The 23,473-nt window shown below is 42.5% G+C and overlaps 1 protein-coding gene across 1 annotated transcript in view; it reads left to right on the forward strand.

Moving 5' to 3' along the window:
* Me3 (malic enzyme 3) overlaps positions 1–23,473 on the forward strand; it is a 183,759-nt gene that overhangs the window by 152,491 nt on the left and 7,795 nt on the right. The window contains exon 7 of the mRNA XM_034485082.3: positions 11,909–12,018. Coding sequence (XP_034340973.1) covers positions 11,909–12,018 — 110 coding nt within the window. The remainder of the gene's footprint in view (positions 1–11,908; positions 12,019–23,473) is intronic.

A 23,473-nucleotide genomic window follows, 5' to 3' on the forward strand; every position in this document is an offset into this window, starting at 1 on the left:
ATGGGTTCTGTAGAAACTGCTCTGTAGGCTCCTACCTCTGTGGTTCCTCTGCTCACTGCCCTTGCTGAACTCTTCCTAGTTGTCTTTCAGATCCTTGTGGGTATCCTGGGATTTTGTCCTCACCTTTACTCCCTGCTTGCTATGCATATACTTTCCCTAGGATCCACATTCAGCCCCATGATTTCAACTACTTATAGTGCCCCCAGTTGAATGCTTCTCCCTCCAGGACTTCACGAATGGCTGTCTGCTTCATTGATAACTCCATTCAAAGGTCACACCAAACCCCAGGCTCAACTGTCTAATTGCTTAATCTAGTAAATTTAGCTCTTTCCACATTCCTTTATCTTGAAGAGAGGACACCACAGTTCCCCCTTACAGAATTTCTTCTCTTCATCATTTTCATCTGCCCTTTTCTCAGATCTTGATCATTGTCATTAGTGCCGACAGTATCCAAGCATCATATGCATTGTCTCATTTAACGTTCATGATAGGACAGTAAAGAGATGTTATCATCTCTCTACCTTACCTGTAAAGACTGAAATCTGAGTCAAATAGCCTATCTGTGGTCATAGGAACCAGACTCCTGATGTCAAAGCTCTCTCTGGTACCCCATAATCTGCCTTCCTTTCTGATTTATTCTTTTTACTTCCTGAACATCTTTTCCTCAATTCCTTTTCCCATTCCATATCCTCATTGTCATACACTGGTCCTTTACTATATCCCACTGAGCAGAAGAACTGTCTCTGGTGTGCCCTCCCAGCTAGCCAACCATCATCTACTCTGCTGCCAGAATGAACTTCCTGAAACACATTCCGGCTTCCCACCCAGCTCCTCCAGGCTGGTCTTAAATTCAGAGATCCACCTGCCTCTGCCTCCTAAGTGCTAAGATTAAAGGCGTGCGCCACCACCGCCCAGCATGAGGAATTTTTTAATTTTATTTTTGAGAACTTCATGAGCATACCTAAATCACCTCCTCTCCTCCCTTCTCCCACTGGTTCCTTCCATACCTCAAAATTCATGAACTCTTGTACTTTAGTTATTTTTGTTACATGGAACTAAGGGGCCTACACAGGGCTGTGTTCAAAAAGATGTGGAGAATGGGGGTAGGGAGAGCCAACATAAGGTGAGAACAATCATTGTACCATCCTGGCCAGCAACAGCAGTGCCGTAGTTCCACCGAGCGATGGCTTTGCCCTGAGTCCCCAGCCCCAACTGCACAAAATCCTTTGTGCATGTTTGCACTCTGCTTCACCTGGGCAGGGGAGGGACGCAACAAGGTGAAGTCTATGGTCAAGCTTAGAAACTGCTGGATTAAGCCTTTTTCTTTACGCATAACTTTTCAAAACTTTTAATACACGCTATGTCTGGTATGTGTAATATAAAGAGTTATCCAAACTTATTTTACTGGGGAAATTTATCTGAGAGCATTTCAAGGGCATAGAGTTTAATGGAATGTGTAAAAAAAAAAAAAAAAAAATGAAGGCCTGGAGTTTCATAATTCCACCAGTTCTCATTTCCAGGTGAAAAAAAGAAAAGAAATAATTTTCCATGGGGTGATGACTGATAATAATTTTGCTAGGCCAAGGGAAATCTGCATGTGGTTTTCATAAAAAAAAAAAAAAAAAAAAAAAAAAAGCAAATACCTTTGGGAATAGTAGTCTTAGGTTTAGTCATTGGATTCAGATGCAGGCCTAGCAGGCTCACCTGTTCCTTCAGGCTCCCTCATATTTATTCAGGCCAGAAAGGGTCAGGCCAGATATTTGAGAGAATGGCAGACCCGGTCTCTGGAACAGAAATAGTCTGCAGCCTCTGGAATGTTCTGCTCTCACCAGCACTCCTCTCTGCACCTCTGTTCAGGAAAGCACCTCAGATCCCCTCATCCCAAAGAGGCTTGGCCCCAAATGGTAGTTGCCCAGCTCTGTTGGCCTTGGCCTATGTTTCCTTAACCTGTCACACAAACATGGTGACCATTTACAGCCTGTTAGAAAAATCAGACATCTACAGATCATCTTGTGCCTATAAGTGAGTCCTAGCCTTGGAATGGAGTGACTTCCATGACAGTTCAAAGGCTACTTCCCAGCTGCACCACAGAGTAGAAAAGTACAGGAGGCTTCAAGGGCCTCTGTCTCCATGTCAGGACTTCTGTGTGAGAGGAGCATCAGATGTTCCTCTGCTGCTGCCAGGGCCACATGGTGAAAGGTGAAGGGTAATGGGGGTAGATAAGGCAGCTCAGGGTCAGGGAATCTTCTGGCAAGGCAAGACTAAAGGGTGACAAGACACAGACTGAGCTAAAACTGACTTAAAGATAAGGGCCCAGAGGGGAGAAGATTGGGGCATCCTTCTGGGACCGCTCCTGAATTGTGGCCACCTACTGGTCTGCCTATGTAAGTACAGAAAGGACCCTAGGACTTTCCTAGGATTTTTCCAGATTGCCTTGCCATGTGCATTGCTTACTAGGACCTAGGATGAAGGATGCTGTTCCCTGCCTCGCCCCACAACCTCTTAGTCTTTACAGAATCTCTGAGGAAAGGAAGTATACGTATGTCAAGTCCAACCTCAAGCATTAAGTAACCTATGCCCCACTTCTGATGGCCTCAGATAGGGAACTGTGAGCCAGAGAAAGAGAACGGAGACTCTGGCCAGACTCCAGGGTTTACAGAGACAGTGGAAGAGAACAGTTTTTCTGGCTCCCTGTTTCCTGTTTTCTGTATCGTGTATCATCCCAGCTAAGAAAGAGGTCAAGCCTCACTCCCTATTGTGTTTCTTCTTTTCTAAATCTGGGTCACTTTTAACATAAAACTAAAGTACAGCCAGGTTAGGATTCCCTCTCTGGAAGCAGTGTGTGTGTGGAAAGGTAGTGTGAAGACTGAGAGAGAGTGATTCAAAGCTTGGTGTGCTGCTGGGTTGCCCGTAACCCACAAAGGCCAACTCTCTCAATTGTTCTTGGTATTTTATATGTATTTAATAGATAGTTAACATTTGAATTCATGTTTTTGTAAAAGCCTGTTTTTCGCCATACATGGATGAATTGAGAGCCATATTTTTTTCATCTGACTCGTTTAAAATTTTCATTTTGAATTTTTGGTTTTGTTCTTAATCAGGTTGTAACTTGTTTAACGAGTTAGGAGGTGAGTTCGCAACACCAATATCCCACTAATTCTTTCGAGTATCCTCTCTTCTATCAAACATTGAATGACAGTATTGGCTCATCACAGATTTTCCATAAATTTGGATAGATAGACAGATAGATAGATAGATAGATAGATAGATAGATAGATAAAATACTGAATGGGTAGATTGATGGATGGTTCCTGATTTGCTCTGGGTTTGTTTGACAGAAGCCATAGAGGAGGGGCTGGGGGATTAGGGATAACACAGCTCCAGGCTCCCAGGTCACAGTGAAAAGATAGAGAAGATATAAACAAGAGTGGACAAGAGGGAAGACAGGAGTGGAAGGAGAAGCTTTAGTCGAAGACTGGAAGGGACAGTGTATAAACCCCCAAACAGGGGCTGTTCCTGGACCAGAGAACATTCCTGGAAATACACATCCCAAGAAGGGCAGGTTCTGACATGCTAGGCACTGGGAGACTCTTGGATCCATGTGGCCTTGTTTTTTTTGTTTTTTTTTTTCAATTCCAAGTCGGAAATAAATTGACCTGAATTGTTGGAGTTCTGTTCTATAATCCATGAGATCAATGGGGGACTTCTTATGTAAAATTAAATGAAACATAGTGAAACATGGAACAGTAATACACTGAATAAAGATAGTTACAATCTTTGCCTTCTTTTTACCTTACCAAATGGGTGGCAGCATTTCTTCAAAGTCAGGGTGTGTGTGAGTATATGTTAGTATGTGATGGAAAGATCCACACACATCACTTGTCTAAAGTTTTCAGATTTCTAGCCCTAGGCTAGTTGTGAAACAACACTGAAAGTCTTATGTATAGTCAAGACATTCTGTTCCCTACTCCCAGTCCACATACTTTCAATTCATGACCTAAACAAAAAAAAATTCACAGTACATTTTGGCTTGACAGGCGTGACATTATATTTATGAGTGGGTGGTTTTATTTATTATTTCTATTCATGCTGCAGTTGTTTTTGAGTATCCAAGGGAGATTTATTCTGAAACTCCTATTCATATCAAAACTGTGAATGGTCAAATCCCCTGTGTAATATAATCTACATATATATACACTGTCCTCTATAATCATCATTTATATATTACTAATGATACCTTATACGTTGCAAATGTTACACTAGTAATTGTTACTTTACAGTATTTAATAACTAATGACAAGAATACAATTTGTATACACTGGATTTTTTTTAACGTTTTCAGTGTAGAACTGTTGAATCCATGAATACAGAATCTAGAGATATGAAGGACTAACATATTACCAAACACCTACAATGTGTTGAGTACAATGTACTGCATAGTACTGCTTGTCAAGAGAATAAGATAACCATGGTGTCTTAGTTAGGGTTTCTATTGCTGTGAAGAGACACCATGACCATAGCAACTCTTATAAAGGAAACCATTTAATTGGGACTGGCTTATAATTTCAGAGATTTAGCCCATTATCATAGCACAAAACAGTAGCATACAGACAGATATGGTGATGGGGATGGAGTTGAGAGTTCTACATCTTGATCCACAAGCAGCAGAAGGAGAGTGCATTCCACACTGGACAATGCTTGTGTATATAAGACCTCAAAACCTACCTCCACAATGACAAACTTCCTTCAACAAGGCCACACCTACTCCAATAAGACCACATCCACATTGTTTAATATTGGCATTCCCTATGGGCCTATGGGAGCCATTTTCATTCAAACCACCTTACATGGACTGCATTATTGAGACAAATTGTGGGGGTTCCTTTCCGTCTGGGCCCAAGCACAGAGCAGATCCCAGGCGGCAGCTCTCCACCAAATCTCACAAAACCCAGAGGAAGCAGGAGCTCTAACCCAGGCAGTATGTTAGGTAAGGAAACAGCAACACCTGCCCCACACAAGGAGTAATTGGGACTCACTGGGACCCACTGGGACCAAGGAATTCACACCTGGCCTGGAGCACTGGTTCCTTCAGGTCTGGGCCCAAGCACTGAGCACATCTTGGGCCTCAGCTCTAACCCCAGTAGCAATACCCACCCCAAACAGTTCTGACACAACCCAGATAATAGGTAAGACAGGCTCCAGTCAGAGACAGGGTAGGTAACACTAAGAAGATCCAGATGGCAAACGGCAAGCACAAAAACATAAGCATCAGCAACCCAGGGTACTTGGCATCATCAGAACCTAGTTCTCCCACAATAAAAAGTCCTGAATTCTCCATATCACCAGGAAAGCAAGATTCAGATTTAAAATCACTTCTAATGATGATGATAGAGGACTTTAAGGAGGACATAAATAACACTCTCAAAGAAATTGAGGAGAACACAGGTAAACAGGTAGAAGCCCTTAAAGAGGAAACACAAAAATCCCTTAAAGAATTATAAGAGAACACAACCAAACAGGTGAAGAAATTTAACAAAACCATCCAGGACATAAAAATGGAAGTAGAAACAATAAAGAAATCACAAAGGAAGACTACCCTGGAGATAGAAAACCTAGGAAAGAAATCAGGAGTCATAGATGCAAGCATTACCAACAGAATACAAGAGATAGAAGAGAGAATCTCAGGTGCAGAAGATACCATAGAAAATATTGACACAACTGTCAAAGAAAACACAAAGTGCAAAAAGTTCTTAACCCAAAACATCCAGGAAATCCAGGTCACAATAAAAAGACCAAACCTAAGGATAATAGGTATAGAAGAGAGTGAAGATTCCCAACTTAAAGGGCCAATAAATATCTTCAACAAAATTATAGAAGAAACTTCCCTAACATAAAAAACGAGATGCTCATAAACATACAAGAAGCCTACAGAACACCAAATAGACTAGACCAAAAAAGAAGTACCTCCCATCACATAAAAATCAAAACACCAAATGCACAAAACTAAAAAAGAATATTAAATGCAGTAAGGGAAAAAGGCCAAGTAACATATAAAGGCAGACCTATCAGAATTACACCAGACTTCTCACCAGATGCTGCAAAACTGAGAAGATCCTGGACAGATGTCATACAGACCCTAGGAGAACACAAAGGCCAGCCCAGGCTACTATATCCAGTAAAACTCTCAATTACCATAGATGGAGAAAGCAAGATATTCTATGACAAAACCAAATTTATACAATATTTTTCCACAAACACAGAACTACAAAGAATAATAGCAGGAAAGCTCCAATACAAGGAGGGAAATTATACCCTAGAAAGAGCAAGAAAGTAATCCTCTTGCAACAAATCCAAAAAAGATAGCCACACAAGCAATGCCACTGCTAATAACAAAAATAACAGGAAGCAACAATCTCCTCTCCTTAATATCTCTTAACATCAATGGACTCAGTTCCCCAATAAAAAGACATAGGCTAGCACACTAGATATGTAAACAGGACCCAGCATTTTGTTGCATACAGGAAACCCACCTCAGTGACAAAGACAGACAGTACCTTAAAGTACAAGGCTAGAAAACAATTTTTCAAGCAAATGGTCCTAAGAAACAAGCTGGAATAGCCATTCTAAAACCTCCAGCCTGAGAACATAAAGTAGGGGGACTCATGGCTCTACCTGTATAGGTATAGCGGGTAGGTATAGGTAGTATAGGTATAGGTAGTTGAGTGTGGCCTTGTCAGGCATCAGTGGAAGTGGAAGGCCTTGGTGCCTGAAAGTTTGGATTCCCTAGTGTTGGGGAATTCGAGAACAGGGAGGTAGGATTGAGAGGATAATGGGAGCACACCCTCATAGAAATAGGAGAAAGGTGGATGGGATAAGGGGTTTTTGGGGGGAATGGGAGAGGACATAACATTGAAAGATAAATAAATAAAATATCCAATTTTTAAAAACAGATATTGGGTCTGGTTATTGTAGTTGAGCAGTTGAGACTTTTTGTCAACAATTTATTATGGGGATTTTGTATAATCCTCAAGGACAAGGTAGTGTGGAAGAGGCCCATGGAACTTTAAAAAGACTGGTGAAACATACTGTTGCTGAGACAAAGAATGATGCCAACCTGTGAGCTTGCTGAGTGCCCTGACCAGGGTGACTGGGGAGCTGTATTGAATATATGTTCCTGACCCACCTTTGCTTGACTATAACCCAGATGGGACAAGCTGCCTTGCCTCAAGTTTTTAGACCTTGTGGGATAGAGAATCAAAAAGAGAAATTATGTCGCTTGTATTCTTTTTAAAGATGCCCAGCTATTAGGATGCAATCATGTACTGGTCTAGAAATCAATCCAACATTGGAAATAACAGTCTACTTTTGGAAGACTGGATCTAAACTTTGTCAGAGACATATTTGGAAACTAGCTGTAACTCGCTATGATGTTAGGATAGCAAGAGATAATGGTGGGACAGGATTTGGATTTCAAACAAGGGTTGGTGCAAGTTTTAAGGCTCTTTTAATTGTCAAGCTAAAATTGGTTTTGTCTCTTCTACAGCATTTGTTATAAGTTGCATTGACTATATAATTTCCAAATGTGTTAGCATGTTGAAACCTGAAATGTCTGTTATGGGGGTCTATCAACCAGGTTTCTTCTCACTGCCCTGAGTATTTGAAAGCCTTGATTCTCTGAAAAAAGCTTGAAAGTACTGGAAGAAGTGAGTTAGGCGTTAAGAAGAAGCAAGAGGGTAGCAGGCTTGATTATTGCTGGTATAAAAGCTTTAATTGCATTAATTGCTACCACCACTGCTTCTGCTTCTGACACAAGGAGTTTTGTTAACCATCTAACAGAAAAATGTTACTAAAGTATTGAGTATACAAAAGGATTAAATATAGGTATCTGAAGGAGGTTCAGGGCTCAAGAGTTAGGAGCCATCCCAAGTGTCATGACAAATACTATGGGAGTAGTGTTACTTTTGAAAATCACAATGATTGTCATTATAATTAGAAAAAAGTTTAAAGACACCTATAGGATATTTGGCATAATCCTAACACCTCTCTGGGTGTGTTAAATTTGCATAGTGAGATTATGAATTTCAAGAATGCTACTCTGTTGACCTTTGATGCTGCAGATAATGCCGATAAAATTATTCATGGCCTGAGGTCAGTATTTCCATTTTGGTCAAACCTCAAGAATGGCCTATTTAGCTTGATCACGCTAGCCCTTCCTGTCGTGGGAATACTTTTATTCCTGCCCATTGTGTTAAAGCTTATCTTTAACAACATCAACAGGTTGGAAACCAAAGTACATGGCTTAAACCTGAAAATTGACCCCCCCCCCCAGACAGAGTTATTAAATTAATAGGCTGGGAAGTCAAGGATGGGTAAGAGTCTGCTCAGAGCCTTACCAACCTAAGACAGAAGTGCACTGCCTTTGATAATGCATATTCTATGATGGGTAAGGAAGGCATTCTTGTCAGAGCAACCTAAGACAGACTCAGTCTTGTTAACAAAATGAAAAAGAGGGAGAGGTGGAGAACCTTTGGGGCTGCTTGACAAGAATCTGACATGGGCCAAGGACAAGGAGAGGGGCTGCCTGGCAAGAATATAAAATTGGCCAAGGACAAGGAAGTAGGCTTCAAGCAGGAATTTGACATTAGTCTAGAACAAAGAAGTAATTTCAGGTAGTAATCTAAATCGTAGGCTATAACAAAGAAGTAATCTCAGGCAGGAATCTAAATAATAGGCCAGAACAAAGAAGTAATTTCAGACAGGAATCTAAATTTTAGGCTAGAACAAGTAAGTAGGCTTCAGACATGAAAATGACCTTGGGCTAGGACAGTGAAGTAGGCTCAGATACTTTGGTCATCCTGATAAGCCTTTAGAAACAGTGATCACAGGAGTGTTCAGATAACTGGGTTTTATGCCTTTCTTTTTCTTTGACTATTTGTTTTTATTGTATTGCTTGTTCCTTGACTATTTACATCTATTGTATTACTAGACCCTCAACCTAGAACTGACCTTAATACATGCATTTAATCAAAATGGTATAAAAGCATAAAGGAAGAGGGGGTATAGGATAGTGGGTTCTAGGGAGAGGAAATGGGGAAAGGGGGTGACATCTGTATTGTAAATAAATAAAATATCCAATAAAATAAATAGAGTATATACTATAAAAAGAAATTATGGAACTGTTTTCTAAAAACTAAAAAAAAAAATAGCAATCTGTAATTATACACAGAGGTAGCAACATGGAATGCTGATAATCATACCTAATGATACAAGGGAACCTAAAGAGAAACAAGTCATAGCCCTCCCTTCTGCCATCCCGTTGAGCTACAGTGGGGAAATTATTAAGTCATCTGAGCGTCACACTAAAGCCCAAGGCCAGTGTGATGTGCTTCTCATCATCTAACCCAATTCCTTACACCTCACTTTTCTCCCCTTTGCTGGAGTCCTCTAGAGCTAGATCTGTAATTTTAAAAGTCTTCTCCATCCCATTACTTTGCTCCCTGTCCTGTCCTGGTTAAAATTTAGCTGCCCCTGGGGCCACTACTTTCCCTACAGCCTTATAAAGCTGTGTTCTCTTGCACACTTGGGATTTTACATAACTCCATTTAAACCCATCTGTGACTAGTCCTCTTGCAAAAACTCATAAACAAGGAAAAGAAGCTTGGATGCTAGATTAAGAGGCTCGGAGAGTCCCCTAACCTCCTCGGCAGTACTCACTCTATGAGTGTACGTAAGAATTGCAGCCAGAATGACACTTGTGCTTAGCACCTTGCAATCTAAAAGTCACCTGCTGGCTACAGCTAATAGAGATATATTATTATATAATGGGAATTTGCTAAGAGACTAGAACTCACATTTTCAGACCACACACATACAATGACCACGTATGGTAACAGATACATCAGCTAGCCTAGTCGTGCCAATTATTTCACAATATACACGAACTTCAAATCATAAATGTTGTATGTTTTAACACAGAAATTTTTTTTATTTATCAGTTATACCTCTGTAACACTGAAAAAGAAAATCACCTTCCTCATTTAGTCCTTACAAGACTCAACAGAAGTTGACAAGGAAGATAGCACTGTGCTGTTTAAAAAAAAAAAAATAGAAAGCTCCAGCAGGACAGAAGGTGAAGTAATATGTGTAGATCACTCCGTTGTGTGTGAAGATGTAGGTCAGGCCCTCAAGACACCTGACTCAAGCCTGCCACTGTGTTGCCCTAGGATGCCACAGTGACTGCACTCTGCTCAGACTCTGAAACCTGAACCCGTCCAGTGCCCCAATCAGCAGCAGGTACATGAGGCAGGTGCACACGTTTACCCATTTAGTGGCATTTAGATCCAACAGAGGAAGAAGCCATGCTCAAAAAGAAGGTCAAAACAATGTTTTCTGGGTCATATGCATGCTGTTCACTCCCTAAGAGCCAGTAACCTCATCAGAAAGTCACCACCAAATAGGTCCTATACACCCCTTCTAGAAAGAAAGGAATAAATCTCTCCAACAGCATGTTGCAAGTAGGCCTCACGTTTGTGGTCCACAGCACTGTGGCAAGAGCAGGCCCTTTCTCCCTATCATGCACCCAGTACTCCTGGTCTAGTGTGTATCAATCAGGACTACTTTTCCTAAATGAACATGACCTGTTCCTGGAATCACAAATTAATTCATGAGATATTAATCCCATGTTGTAATAGAATCCCAAGTGTGAGTCTTCCTACAAATGAGCTAGCAACTTCTCTCTCCACCACCAGAAGAAACAAATGTTAAACCAAAAGATAAAACACTAGGGTGGAGAGATGGCTCAGTGGTTAAGAGCACTGACTGCTCTTCCAGAGGTCCTGAGTTTAATTCCCAGCAACCACATGGTGGCTCACACCCATCTGTAATGGGATCCGATGCCCTCTCCTGGTGTGTGTACAGCTACAGTGTACTCATATACATAAAATAAATAAATAAATAAACATTTTTTTAAAAGATGAAACACTAGTAAACCCAATATTATTTTTTAAGACCAGGAAATCTAATAGGCATAGATTTCCAATAAGTCATGCCAAGCAGCTTACTGAACTTGGCCTTCATCTACCAAGACTGTGTTTCTTAGTTGTGTATCTTTTAGAATCACAACCATATGGGGTACTTGCAGAAAATATAGATTCCTGGGCCTATATAGAATATATATATAGAATATATATGGAATATATATTCTATATAGGATATATTTTATAGATAGATAGATAGATAGATAGATAGATAGATAGATAGATAGATAGATAGATAGATAGATTCCTGGGCCTCATCCTACAGTCTTCTATAAGATGGATGTGGAGATCCATATTTTCAATGAGTTTACTAACTGTTCTTTTGTTCATGGTGTCTGGGGAACATCTTTACCAAGATAACAATGGCTTCATGGGGTAGCCTTTTTCAGCCTTGTTTATGTCTTGTGAGAAAATAACACATGAATGTATGGAGTAGAATGACTCCAAGCCTCAATGTTTGGAGATGGTAACAGTAGGCTTCAGAAGCTCCCAGACTCAGAGTGATTCTGCTCACTCTTGCGTTGGGAGTGAGCTTTTTGGATGATTACAGGTTACAGAGAAGGCAGGTCCTATCTCAGCCCTGCTGTTACTCCTACCATCTGAGTGGTGGCTCATGGGGAGCCCATATCCCATATTAGATACACTGAGGTTGACTTGATTGACTATGAAGCCCTTGGTCTCTACACTCTCCCATTTACGTACCAAATGAAGTAGATAAAGGTCTACTTCTAATTGCTGATCGAGCCTGGTGGCAAAAATAAGAGGAAGTACACAGGCTGTCCTTACCTCTCGTCTTGAGCTTGCCCTGTATCCAGTTCAGGCAGGATCCTCTCCGGGAGGTAATAATCATACATTCTTTCCCTGCTCTACAGGTTCGGAATAAATTGCCTCATCCAGTTTGAAGACTTTGCCAATGCCAATGCCTTCCGTCTACTCAACAAATACCGCAACAAGTACTGCATGTTCAACGATGACATCCAAGGTACGTTTGTCACCTAACAAAGTCACTGGGTAATAATGCTTTTTCACAAGGCTCACCCAGATGCCAAAAGCAGGAGGGAAATGTCATCTCATAGCTGGTGTGCTGCCAGACGCTGTTAAAGAAACAATATTAGACTTGGAGTCAACTTCTCCTTGGCTGATTCTTAGCTCTGTGACCTTGAACATATCTCAATGTTTGCTAAGCTTTGGTGTGATTAAGCACCAAATGGAAATCATTACTACTTCAGAGGGAGGTAAGAACTGTATGATTCAATATCTGTAAGAAGTTCTGTATACTATTGTCAGTTATTAGCTACCTGAATTTGGAAAATCACTTCTCTGACTCTAATTTTATTATCTGTTCTAAGATGGAAATAACTATATCAGAAAAGCATTGTAAAGACTTCAAGGCACAGGGCTGGGAGGCTTGAAGCCTCAGTAAATAAAAAGCACTTACTTCCTAACCATGAAGATTTGCATTGAATTCCACATGAACTTTTGTAACTGCACATATCTGTAACCCCTGTGTGGCTGGTACGGGAGGATCACTGAGCTTTTCTGGCCTCCAGACTAGCTCTAGTTTCAATGAAAGGCCACATCTCAATGAAATAAGGTACAGAGGTCCAATGTCTTCCTCTGTTTGTAGGCACCTTGGCACCATGTACATATACAACACACACACACCTATGTGTATACACAAAGAGAGAGAGAGAGAGAGAGAGCTTATACATAGAAAATATTAATTATGACTTATCAGATTAAAACATCCCTTGTCAGCCATTATGAGTCCTTCCCTAAGCTTGGCTAACATGTGCTGCTGAGAAACACTGGTAACCAGAGTCACAGAGCATTTCAAAAGTGAATGTAGAGCATTATTTTACTCCATGTCCCCTGGTCACCTGTCCTAAAGCTTTAAAACACCAAAAGAAGTTGCATGCTGGTTTGAAGGTACCCATATCTGAAGCTGGAGTAGAACAGAGGCTTCTCAGCAGTCCTCTTATCTGACCCCAGAGCTCCCAGTGGAAGTTGTTCCTAGGGTTCTGTTAGGCCCAAGAGAAACCTTGATGGGTCCACATATCTTGCTGCTTAGCAAATGAAGTTTGGTGAGCCAAGTCCATCAAAGCAGAGGTCCATGTCAGATGAAAAGGATGAGCTGATGTGGAATGGTCTTGTTCTTGAGGAGAAGTTGACTACATTCTACAGACGACTGCTCACACCCAAAATACTCACCTTCATGGAGTCAGTTAGAGCTAGACTAGAGAGAATATAAACTCACTTTAAAGTTTATCCCCGAATGTTTGTGACATACTAGGCACTGTCCCGAGAACTGTCACAATTTCATCCTGTGAGATATTAGTATCAGTGTCTTATAAATGAAGAAACTGAGGCACAAAGAGAATAAGTAACTTATTGAACCAGTAAGTGTTCAATTGAAAGTTTATCTCAGGTATCTAGACTCTAAATTCCACATTCATAACTGCTTACCATATTGCTCCAGGTCTAAAATCACAAAGCCAAGTGCCTCTTTTCTTTGTGGTCCACGTTATAGGGTAGCAGAAATATGATAAATGATTTTGTGGGGGAATTGTGAGTTTTCAAGGGGTGGTATAACACAGTTACAGAAAACTATTAGAGAATTGAGTTCAAATGTAGGATTTCAGGGCCTAGAAAGTGGATGCCCAGAGAAATGGAGACCCTGAAGAGAAAGCTCAACTTCTCATACTGTCTCTCCAGCCCCTCTGAAGCCTGCACCTGCAATAGGCATTGGTGGGCAATGCCAATCTCATTCCAACAGGCCAGGTCTTCTGCAGCTGCAGGAGGAGTACAGTCCAAGAATACGGGCTGGAGGCGGAAGAGCATTCTCTCACTGGCTGCCAGTCAACTCACAGGCAACCTGTGCCTGTGGCCTTGGAGGAAGCACCTGCTGACTAGTCATCATGCTACTCACACATGAATCAGCAACAGGACAGCCATCTTCTGAGTCCCTTGGGCTGCCAAGTGGAAAATAGGCCTATGCAAGCAGATACCAGGTGCACAGACTCCAGATGTACAGACAGACAGACTCATGTGTGCATCCTCATAAACACACAGAGGAACACAGCAGGCCCTGCTGCCCTTCTACCTCTATCTCCCACAGACTGATGCCACAGTGTTCCTCCAAGGTGGGAAAATGACTCACTGTGCAAGCTACCCCTTTGTGAGAAACTCTGCACATGCTGAAACACATGGGCTGGAGAGCAGGAACCTTTTTCCCGTCTTCTGCTCATCCCTTCAGTTTGGTTGTTTGCTTTTTTTTTTTTTTTTTTAAACAGTATCTTGTAGCCAAGCCTGCTCTCAAACTCCTATTCCTCTTGCCTCTACTTCTCAAGTGCTGGAGATACAGATGAGTGCCATCATTTCCCATCACCTTGACTTGAGAAATTCCTTTATCAGTCAAGGCTCAGCTCAATGGATGGCCTGTCCAGGAATGGTCTGATTTGGCTACCTATGCAGGCGCTCTCCTCCACCTGGTCTTACATCGGTCCGTTCTAAGCCAATTCCCATGGTGTGGTGGTCATTACGTTCACTTCACAGCAATTGGTTCTACATAACTCTAACAAATAACCGAGAACAAGGCTTAAGGAAGACAAGATTTCTTGTGTGTGCTGTTTGAGAGGTTTCAGTCCACGATTGTTTCTAGGCCTCTGGTAAGTCTGAGCATCATGGCAGGAGGTGGGGCAGAGCTATCGGCCCAATGGCAACAGGAAGTAATGAGAAAGGAGCAAAAGGGTCTCGGGACCAGATACATCCTTGAAATGCGTGCCCCTGGCAACCATTGTCTCCAACCAGGACCCACTTCCTAATTTTCACCATTTCTAGCATCACCTTCAAACTCTGAGTCCATCAGTGAGCTCACTGATGAATCAAAACTCTCAGGACCCAATCACCTCTCAATGACTGGATCTACCAACAAGGACTAACACGTGAACTTTTTTAAAGTGCATCATATCCAAACCAGTGAACTCTAGATGCTTCTGTTGCATTCCCTGAGTCTCGCTAAACAATCAGCTTTTAGAGTCAGGAACTATGGCTTACTTATTTTTGATCCCCAGTTCTCAACACAATGATTGGCACACTGTAATAAGAATGGATGAGTGGTATTTGCACATACAAACGCCATGCTCAGCATCATACCTATCCCTAGAGAAAGTCGATGCTGGTCCCTGCCTTGCAGCCTCTCTTTCCTAATCATACAAATTCACTGTATATGTGCTCATACTCGGATGTTCGACATATGCATAATTGCATATGAATAAACAATTTTTTAATTAAATCAATTCATTTGTTTAAATTCATTGTTCTGGTACACACACACACACAAATGAGATACAAATTTCCTAATTTTTTTCTCAGAAATTAAGACTGAAGTCATGAATTTAGGATTTCTGAGAAGAGCTGGTAGGCAGACCAAGAATGACAGACCTCATCAGATTACTGTAGCCTTGGGTGATCACAGCCCAATATGTAGATGTGCTCACATAACTAATCAAAATGGCATGGAGATCCACCCACAGCTTCCTTCAAGGGAAGACATGTTGCCTTCACTGATGCAGGCAGAGCCTCAGCTGCAGAAAATCCCTAACTCTATCCTGTCCTGACACATACTGCCCTCCCAAATGATAAAGGGTTTCTATTCATTCCATCCCTGCCCTGGCCTGAGCTCCTAGTGGAATTAGGTGAGGATTTGAGGTCTATACTAAGTCTCAATATCCTTCTTTGCCTCTGTCCACACAACCACAAGCTTAGACAGGCACAGTCCATCCCAGCAAGACATGGGAATAGTGTCAGAATCTGCCTGTGCCCCATATACTGAAAGGACTGGAACAAAGTGGGCCCCGTGGAAATGAAGCTAGAACCATCTGTCTGCTTTCAGCATAAGCCCTGCCTCATATGTAGTGGAACAGAAAAACATGGAACCACAGTCCTCAGGAACCCCCCAGGCTGAGCTTCCAATGAATGTCAAGCACCTTGTTTGTATTGTCTGAATCACAGACCCCCATGGTGCTCACGAGGTTGAAGTTCAGAACCACAGCACAAAATGACTTCCTTCTGCTTGTCTCCTCTGTCCTCACCCCAACTCTGGCTCACAGGAATCCTCAACCCAGGCTAGGCTGGCTGGTTCTTGGTGAACAGGGCTGCCGATGCTCTGACTCATTGCTGGCAGCCTCTTCAGGAATTTTGGACTAGGCAGAGGCTCAGGTGACTTTTGTTGTTTCAGCTGGGAACATCCCTGCTCTTGGGGGAGAAGAGAGAGACAGGACAGGGGAAGGGCAGTGAGGATGGTCATACTGCAGACAGACTAATTTTGACCTGGGGAAGGATAGCTTGCAGGAAAGAAGTCAGGTACAGAATGCTGCTGATCAAGTGACCTTGGGCCCTGTCCTCTGCTGCAAACTAACCACATGGTGTGACTGGGGAAAAAAAAACAATTGGCACCTCAACTCCAGAACATACTGCACATGACCAGCCTTACCCTCTAATCCTAAATCTTCAAGGACCAATAACCTGAGAGGATGCTTATATGCTATGTCACCCTTTCACTTTGTTTGTTTGTTTGCTTGCTTGCTTGCTTGTTTTTGTTTGTTCTCGAGATAGGGTGTCCCTGTGTAGCTCAGGCTAGCCTTGAACTTGAAGTGATCTTTCTGCCTTCACTACCTTTCTGCTACTTGGGATCACAGAACTGCATGCCACTAAGCCTGGTACCGTTTCCTACTTTCAAGTTTCATTGTATAAGCCAGAGTGTTTAACAGACATCAGATTGAGATGGGTCTGTCTCTGAATCATCATTGTTCTGCTCTGTGACTGTAGCCAAGTGGTATATAGTCTCAGAACAGTCTTTATCCTTCCTATCAAACAATTTAGCAGTCACGACTAATGATCAGCAAGTATCAGAGCACCCTGTATGCTTTTCTCAAGCCAGCACTGAGTACAGTGAGTTGAAACCTATGCCAGTTCACTGCTATCTTCAGAATCATTCATGTTTCACTAACTGGGGTGAAGGTGAGATGGGGTGGGGTATACAGGAACATCCACTCAGCGGTACTAGTTCATGGTCCCAATGCTAATATTTTGAATGCACAAGTATGGAGAGGAAGAAGGCATATTGAGACCCAAGATAGAACATTCGAGAAAATGAGAAGAGCATGTGAGCACAATGCAGCTGAAGCCTGATGAAGAAGGTGACACGGGCGTCATGCTTTTCCACACTTTCCCGAGGTGATCTGGCAGTGTCAGACTATCTATCTTGCCTTGTGGGGGTTCTGTGCAGCCTTGGTTCCGAACATACAACATGCTAACTTTGCACTGTTTGTATGCACCATTCTAGCATGCAACATCAATCAAGGCTGCCTGAGCTGTCCCGGCTCAGGTTTGAGACTGCTGTCTGCTCCAAATTGCAGTGTCTCTGTTGGCTTTGATTAATTTTTTGATTATTGCACATTCAGAAGCTTTTGATGGATGCTGTGTTTTTCTCAACCTCCACTTCAATTACATGACTCCATGTGGGGTTACAATTCATAGTTTCATAGTGCTCTAGAGGATCCCAGGACTCTAGAAAAGTTCCCTTATGACACAGGGCACTGCTGAAGGAGTCTCAAAGACCTTGCAGGGTGTCAGGAAAGAGGGATCTGACTCTTCTGAAGTGATGCTGGCAGCTCCTAGAGAACAAGCCTATTCTGTGGCTCTTTCTGCATTTAGTGCCTTTGATGGCCCCACTTCAGCTCCCGATGCATGCAAATGAATACCTGGAGGCAGTGGCAGCGGCTGCAGGAAGGGGATTGCCGTGGATCGTGACAAAGGCCTGCTTGGCTTCATAGAAGCCACTTAGACCTGAGAGACCCGGGGTTCCACAGACACCTCAGATCTGCACCCAGCCACCTCTTCCTGTCCCTTTAGCTACCAGTTATTGACGCTGTCACCAGTTCCTCCTGAAAGCTGTTTAGCAGATCAACTGACTCAATTTGGTCAGATGTGACTATTAAAAGGAATATTTTCAGCTTGTCCTTCTGTGCCGTTTCCTAAACGTACTGCCTCAAGAACTCTGTTTGCAGGAAGTGTAATTATGGAACATTCCCACTGAATAAGAAAGTTTGTTTATCTTTCATCACGAATGGGAACAACCAGTTCGCATCTCTTGTGGGCACAAGCCACGCTGTCCCACAGCCTTGGACTCTCAGACTTCTTGGGGTGGTAACCTCCAAAAATCTAAGCAATTTTCCTCCTCTCCAGTTTTAAAATTCCAGGCACACAGTCCAAGAACTAGCCCACTCCCACCCCACCCAACGACAGAAGTTAATGGTGGAGACAATAACTTGATTTGCCAAGCTCCTGTTTTATAATTTGGGATCTAAGAACTACTGCTTTCTCTCCTGGGTTCTGATCTGGAATTAAAAGAGCTTGCCTGACATACACACCACCCCTGCCCCCCAGAGTGAGGTTTTAAGAGCTGGACTCAGAAAGGTGACCACGAAGAAGCAGTTGAAGAGATGGCCAGTGGATGTACATCTCTGGAGCAAAATTCAGAGAGAGTTCTCCCACGGAGTGATGGGCAGCCATGCCAAATACTGCTGAGAGGTTAAAGCACAGGAGGCTGAGAACTGACCGGTGAACTTGACAAGGTGGAGCTGCTCAGTGACCTTGACCAGAGGTGAGCCAGGCAGTTATGTCCACTGGATTCCACAGGAACAGGGAAGAAAATAAATGGAGGCCGTGGTCATATTCGGCCCCTTGAAGAGCTTGACTATAAAAGGCAGTACAGACAGGGCTTGGGACTACAAGGTCGAGGCTCTTTTAAAAAAAAAAAAAAGTTTTACACTGTGTTTACGCACTGATGGGGATGGATCCAGCAGAGAGGGAGACACTGAGGATGAAGAACAGAGAATTGAAGAGCAAATCTCAGGGTCCCTGAGGAGGAGATGCAGCACAGAAGGTGGCTTTGCCTAGGACCTTCAGAGTCTCTGCAGGGGCTGCAAAGGCTGTGGAATGAGGCAGAGGGTCTGGAGACCTGCTGAGAAGACTCACAGCTTCTGGGGAACTGTTGCATTCTTCAAGTGGAGTCCCCGGGTGGGTGGCCACTCCATTCAGCTTTTCATGACTGCTTCTATTTCCTTTGAGCCTCACTTTCCGAACCCCCGAGAGTGAAAACTAAAAACCTCTACGGAGGGAATACCAAAATGCTGACCCTGTAGAGTTCTTACTGAAGATTAAACTAGTGGGGGCTGATAAGAAAGTAGCACACAGCCAAATTCAGCATACGACTAATTGATAGGACTTAGGAAGAGGCTCAACTGCTGTGCAGATTTGGAGGCCTGAGTTCAAATCCCCAACACCCATGTAAAAAACCAGGTGTGGCTGCTCTTGATTTTAACCCCAACACTGGGGGAGGGTCAGAGACAGGTAGACCCTGGGAGACTTGGCCTACTAAAACAGTGAACTGGAAAGCTTCCTGTCAAGGCAGTAAGGTAGAGTGCAATAGAGGAAGACACATGTCACCCTCCACTGGCCTCACATGCACGTACCACACATGCTACACATTTTCCCATCATACACAAACACACACAACATATACCACAGCACACAGAAACAACAAAGGTATAATAAATAAATGGCGGCTGTCTTTGGGTTGCTTTATTGCAGTGTGCCGCTCTTCAGTGCTGTGCCCCAACAGACCCCATTCAGAGTCATTGCTGAACACTGATATCTCCTGCCAAAGTTCTCATCCACCAGCCTCCACTTTACCCACCCCACCCCCAACCCACAGTCCTCTCCCACAAAACCATTAGTCTTCTGTTGCTGCCGCCTCCAGGAAAAGCTGTGGTTTAGCTTTTCTTCTAGACCACAGACTAGACCAATCCACTTTCTCTTCTGGGTCAGTATCCTCCTCTGTATAAGTATAGGAGGTCAGAATCACCAACCTCCTCCCACACTATGTTCTGCCAATAAGTTCAGTTATTCAGCTCTCAGGTTCTAACCTCAAAAAATATCTGATAAGCAAGAACAGAAAACCAAACTGAAGACCAGGAAATGTCTACCATGAAATACCTTTGGTGCCATCTACTGGCACATGATTTGCAAACATACTCCCTAAAAGCAGAAAGTGTTCTACAGAGCAGAAAACTCTGATTCCAAATGACAAAGAACTGGTGCCTTGGTGGGAGAAGCCATCCCCACCGGTGCGTGCCAGCACTTGAATGAGCACACATAAAAATCCAGACAGCTTTAGAGGGGTGTGTGTTAGTTACTTACTCATAGCGTTTCCTAAGTCGATATGCAATCTTCACAAAACTTTCAATAAAAATGATGTGCATGAAGTGTGTGCAGGTGTGTGATCCCATGCATGCCGGTGTGTGGGCTGGAGGTTGACACTGAGTTCATTCTTCTTTCATGCTCCACCTTTATTCTTTGAGGCACAGTGTCATGTTTAACATGGTATTTACCATTTCAGCTGGAGTAAGTAGCTCACCATGAGCCTCTAGGATCCTACTGAATCCATTTTGTGCTTACAGAACCATACTACCATGTCCAGCTTACTCACCGGTGCTTAGGACCCAACCAAACCCAGGTCCTCACTCATGAGCAGAAAGCACCTCACAGACTGAGCCATCTCCCCAGCCCTGTGGTGATCATTTTTAAAATTTATTTATTCATGTATTTAATGTATGTGAGCACTCTGTCTTCATGCACAGCAGAAACAGGAATCAGATCCCAATACAGATGGTTGTGAGCCACTATATGGTTGCTGGGAATTAAACTCAGGACCGCTGGGAGAGCAGCTAGTACTCTTAACTCCTGACCCATCTCTCCCACCCCCATTGGTGGTCATTTTTAATCATTGAAAGTATTCTTCTGAGTGCCTATCCTAGTTAATTTCAATTATCTTTCATTTGTTAGATGTTTAGATTATTTCCAATCACTGTGTATTACAAATAACACTGTCCCAAATATTCTAATTAATGCACATATTTCAGAGATTCCCATACATCCATTTCCTAAAGTAGAAGTATAAGGTCAGAGGTTTTAAACACTTTTATGCCCTGGATTTATATGGGAAAATCATCTTCTAAAAGAAAACAAAAAGTTACTCCTAAAAATTAAAAAGAATTCTGGAACCTCCCACTTTCCATTGCTCCATCCGTTACCAGTCACAGATAACCTCATTTTTGTTTTCTAACCAGTTAAAATGGCAAAAACCATAAACAGTCCTACATTAATTTCCTTTCCTTTGACCACATATCATGGAGGCTTAACATTGACACCATGGTCACAGTTTTATTGTGAGCCTTCAGTATCAGACAGGAACTGTACCAGAGAACATTCAACATAAAAAATATTAATTGTGTATTGGAGAGTTGAAAAACAGGAAGAAAACAAAACAAAAAACAATAAGACTCTGCTCCTCCACCTCCAGGCTGAGGAACAAAGGAGAAGGGGAGGCAGCTGGCTGGTGCTGACAGGCATGCTGTGAGATTAGCTCTCTAAATGATGGATGGATGATTATTGCAAAGGGGTTCAACTGCCACTACGGAAGTGAAGGATCAAGTCTGCGGGGTTGTCTGACCTAGCAAACACAGAAGTATCTTTTAAATTCCAATGTCAAATAAATAATACTTCTTAAAAGTATACTAATGGTTCATAGGATAGCCCATACAAAATTATTTTATCTAAAATTTAAACGTTATTAAATGTTTTCCATTTTACCTGGGATCTATATGATGAAGGTGACTCTGGAAACAGTCTTTTCTCTCTTGTAGCCTTCTGGTTGCTCTGTAGCGCATTTTTCCCGGCAGATCCCTTCATAGAGCCAGTTGGTGGTTCCGAAAGTAATGTGTTAATTGGTGCAGTCACCCTCTCTCGAGTTTACATGCACAGAACTCCATACCTTGGTACTTCCAGATGACAAAAGCAACTCTAACAAAACAGAACTCTCCAATAAATGAAAACTGTCCCACTCACTCCCCCAAAATGAGAAGAAACAAGTCTTGACAGTTATAAGTTAGTGCAAGAGAGTCACACAAAGCATCGCTAGGAAGAATTAACTTGTTCTACAGATCTGGCCACAATTGAAAACCTTGTTACTCCATAATTAAAGTATAGAATTACTTTCCAATACTTTATCAAATGATCAGGGTGAAAAGAAGAAAGAATCAGCCAACCCCTTCCATTATTGTCATATAACCAAGAAAGAGAGATGCATGCCTGCTTGCTGGTTTCTCTGGCCAGTCACCAGTGCTCATAAATTTCTTCCTCAACCATTCCGTGTTTTCTTGTCCTCAGACAGGACTTTATCTAGCCAGTGTTCTTCACCCAGTAATGTGGCATAACCCTGCATTTCCGATGGCCCTGGATCTTCAATAGCTCTGCCTGACTTTAGTTGTCATGTTCATTGATGTTTATGAACAAGCATGGAAATATCAAGATACCCCCCAGAGGATGTCCCTATAGTCAGAGAAATGAGTCTTCTTTACTCACCGAGAAAATCTCAATCTCCAAGTGGCAGTCTCAAACCCCAATTGAATAGACTTGCTATGATTCCTAATGAATGTTTTTTTCTCTCCTGGGAGTTAAGGCCTCTAATCAGGCAGGGCACAAGTTTGAAGCCACAGAAAGCGTAATTGTGTAAGTGAGTTACGTGGTAGAATTGTGAGATGCCCGTGTGTTCTTCCTGTGAGAGAAAAGGCACATGTACTGTTTGCTAAGTGAGATCATACATTGTATATCGTTACCATACAGTCTTATGATATGGTGGGTAAGATGAGCAGCTCATGACACAAAGACAACTGGTGTCTTGTGGTTCCACCATGTCTTATTTTCAAATGCCTTTATCCCTTAAATGAACCATTCTATGGGTGCCATGTCCTGCATGACTTGGTCATGGAAACATGCCTGGGATGCCAAAAGAGATGAAGAAATGACAGACTGTGAAGGAATAATAGACACTCATATAGAAAAGCTGAGATATGGTACACTGTACTCACTATGATGGAAGTCACTGGGACTACACAGTGAACAAGACTACCCACTTACTATGTACAGCACAGGATGGGGGATTAGCTAGTCTCTGTAGGAGGTGTCTATGGCTAAGAGTCTCAGGCTGTAAATATCAGGGATGAGGAAGCTGCAGGAGATGTTTTCTGTACTCTCAACATTTCCACACAGACCAGGGGGAGGCTTTGTCATTTACCATGGACCTGAGGTACTGAGGCCCTTGACATGGCTGTGCTTGTGTCAGCTATACACATTCACTCAGAATTTCATGTACGCCCCCATACACAGAGATTGCATTTCATTTTTTGGCATCTGTTAGTTGCATCTATCTTGTTACTTCATTTGTTAATGATAACAGTAGCAGCTCCTAAATAGCTGGACTGTCCCACAGACAAGTAACAATTCTAGGGACTATTTCTTAAACAGCTATTTAC

This window comes from Arvicanthis niloticus, chromosome 1 (genome assembly GCF_011762505.2).
Source record: "Arvicanthis niloticus isolate mArvNil1 chromosome 1, mArvNil1.pat.X, whole genome shotgun sequence".
NCBI lineage: Eukaryota > Metazoa > Chordata > Mammalia > Rodentia > Muridae > Arvicanthis > Arvicanthis niloticus.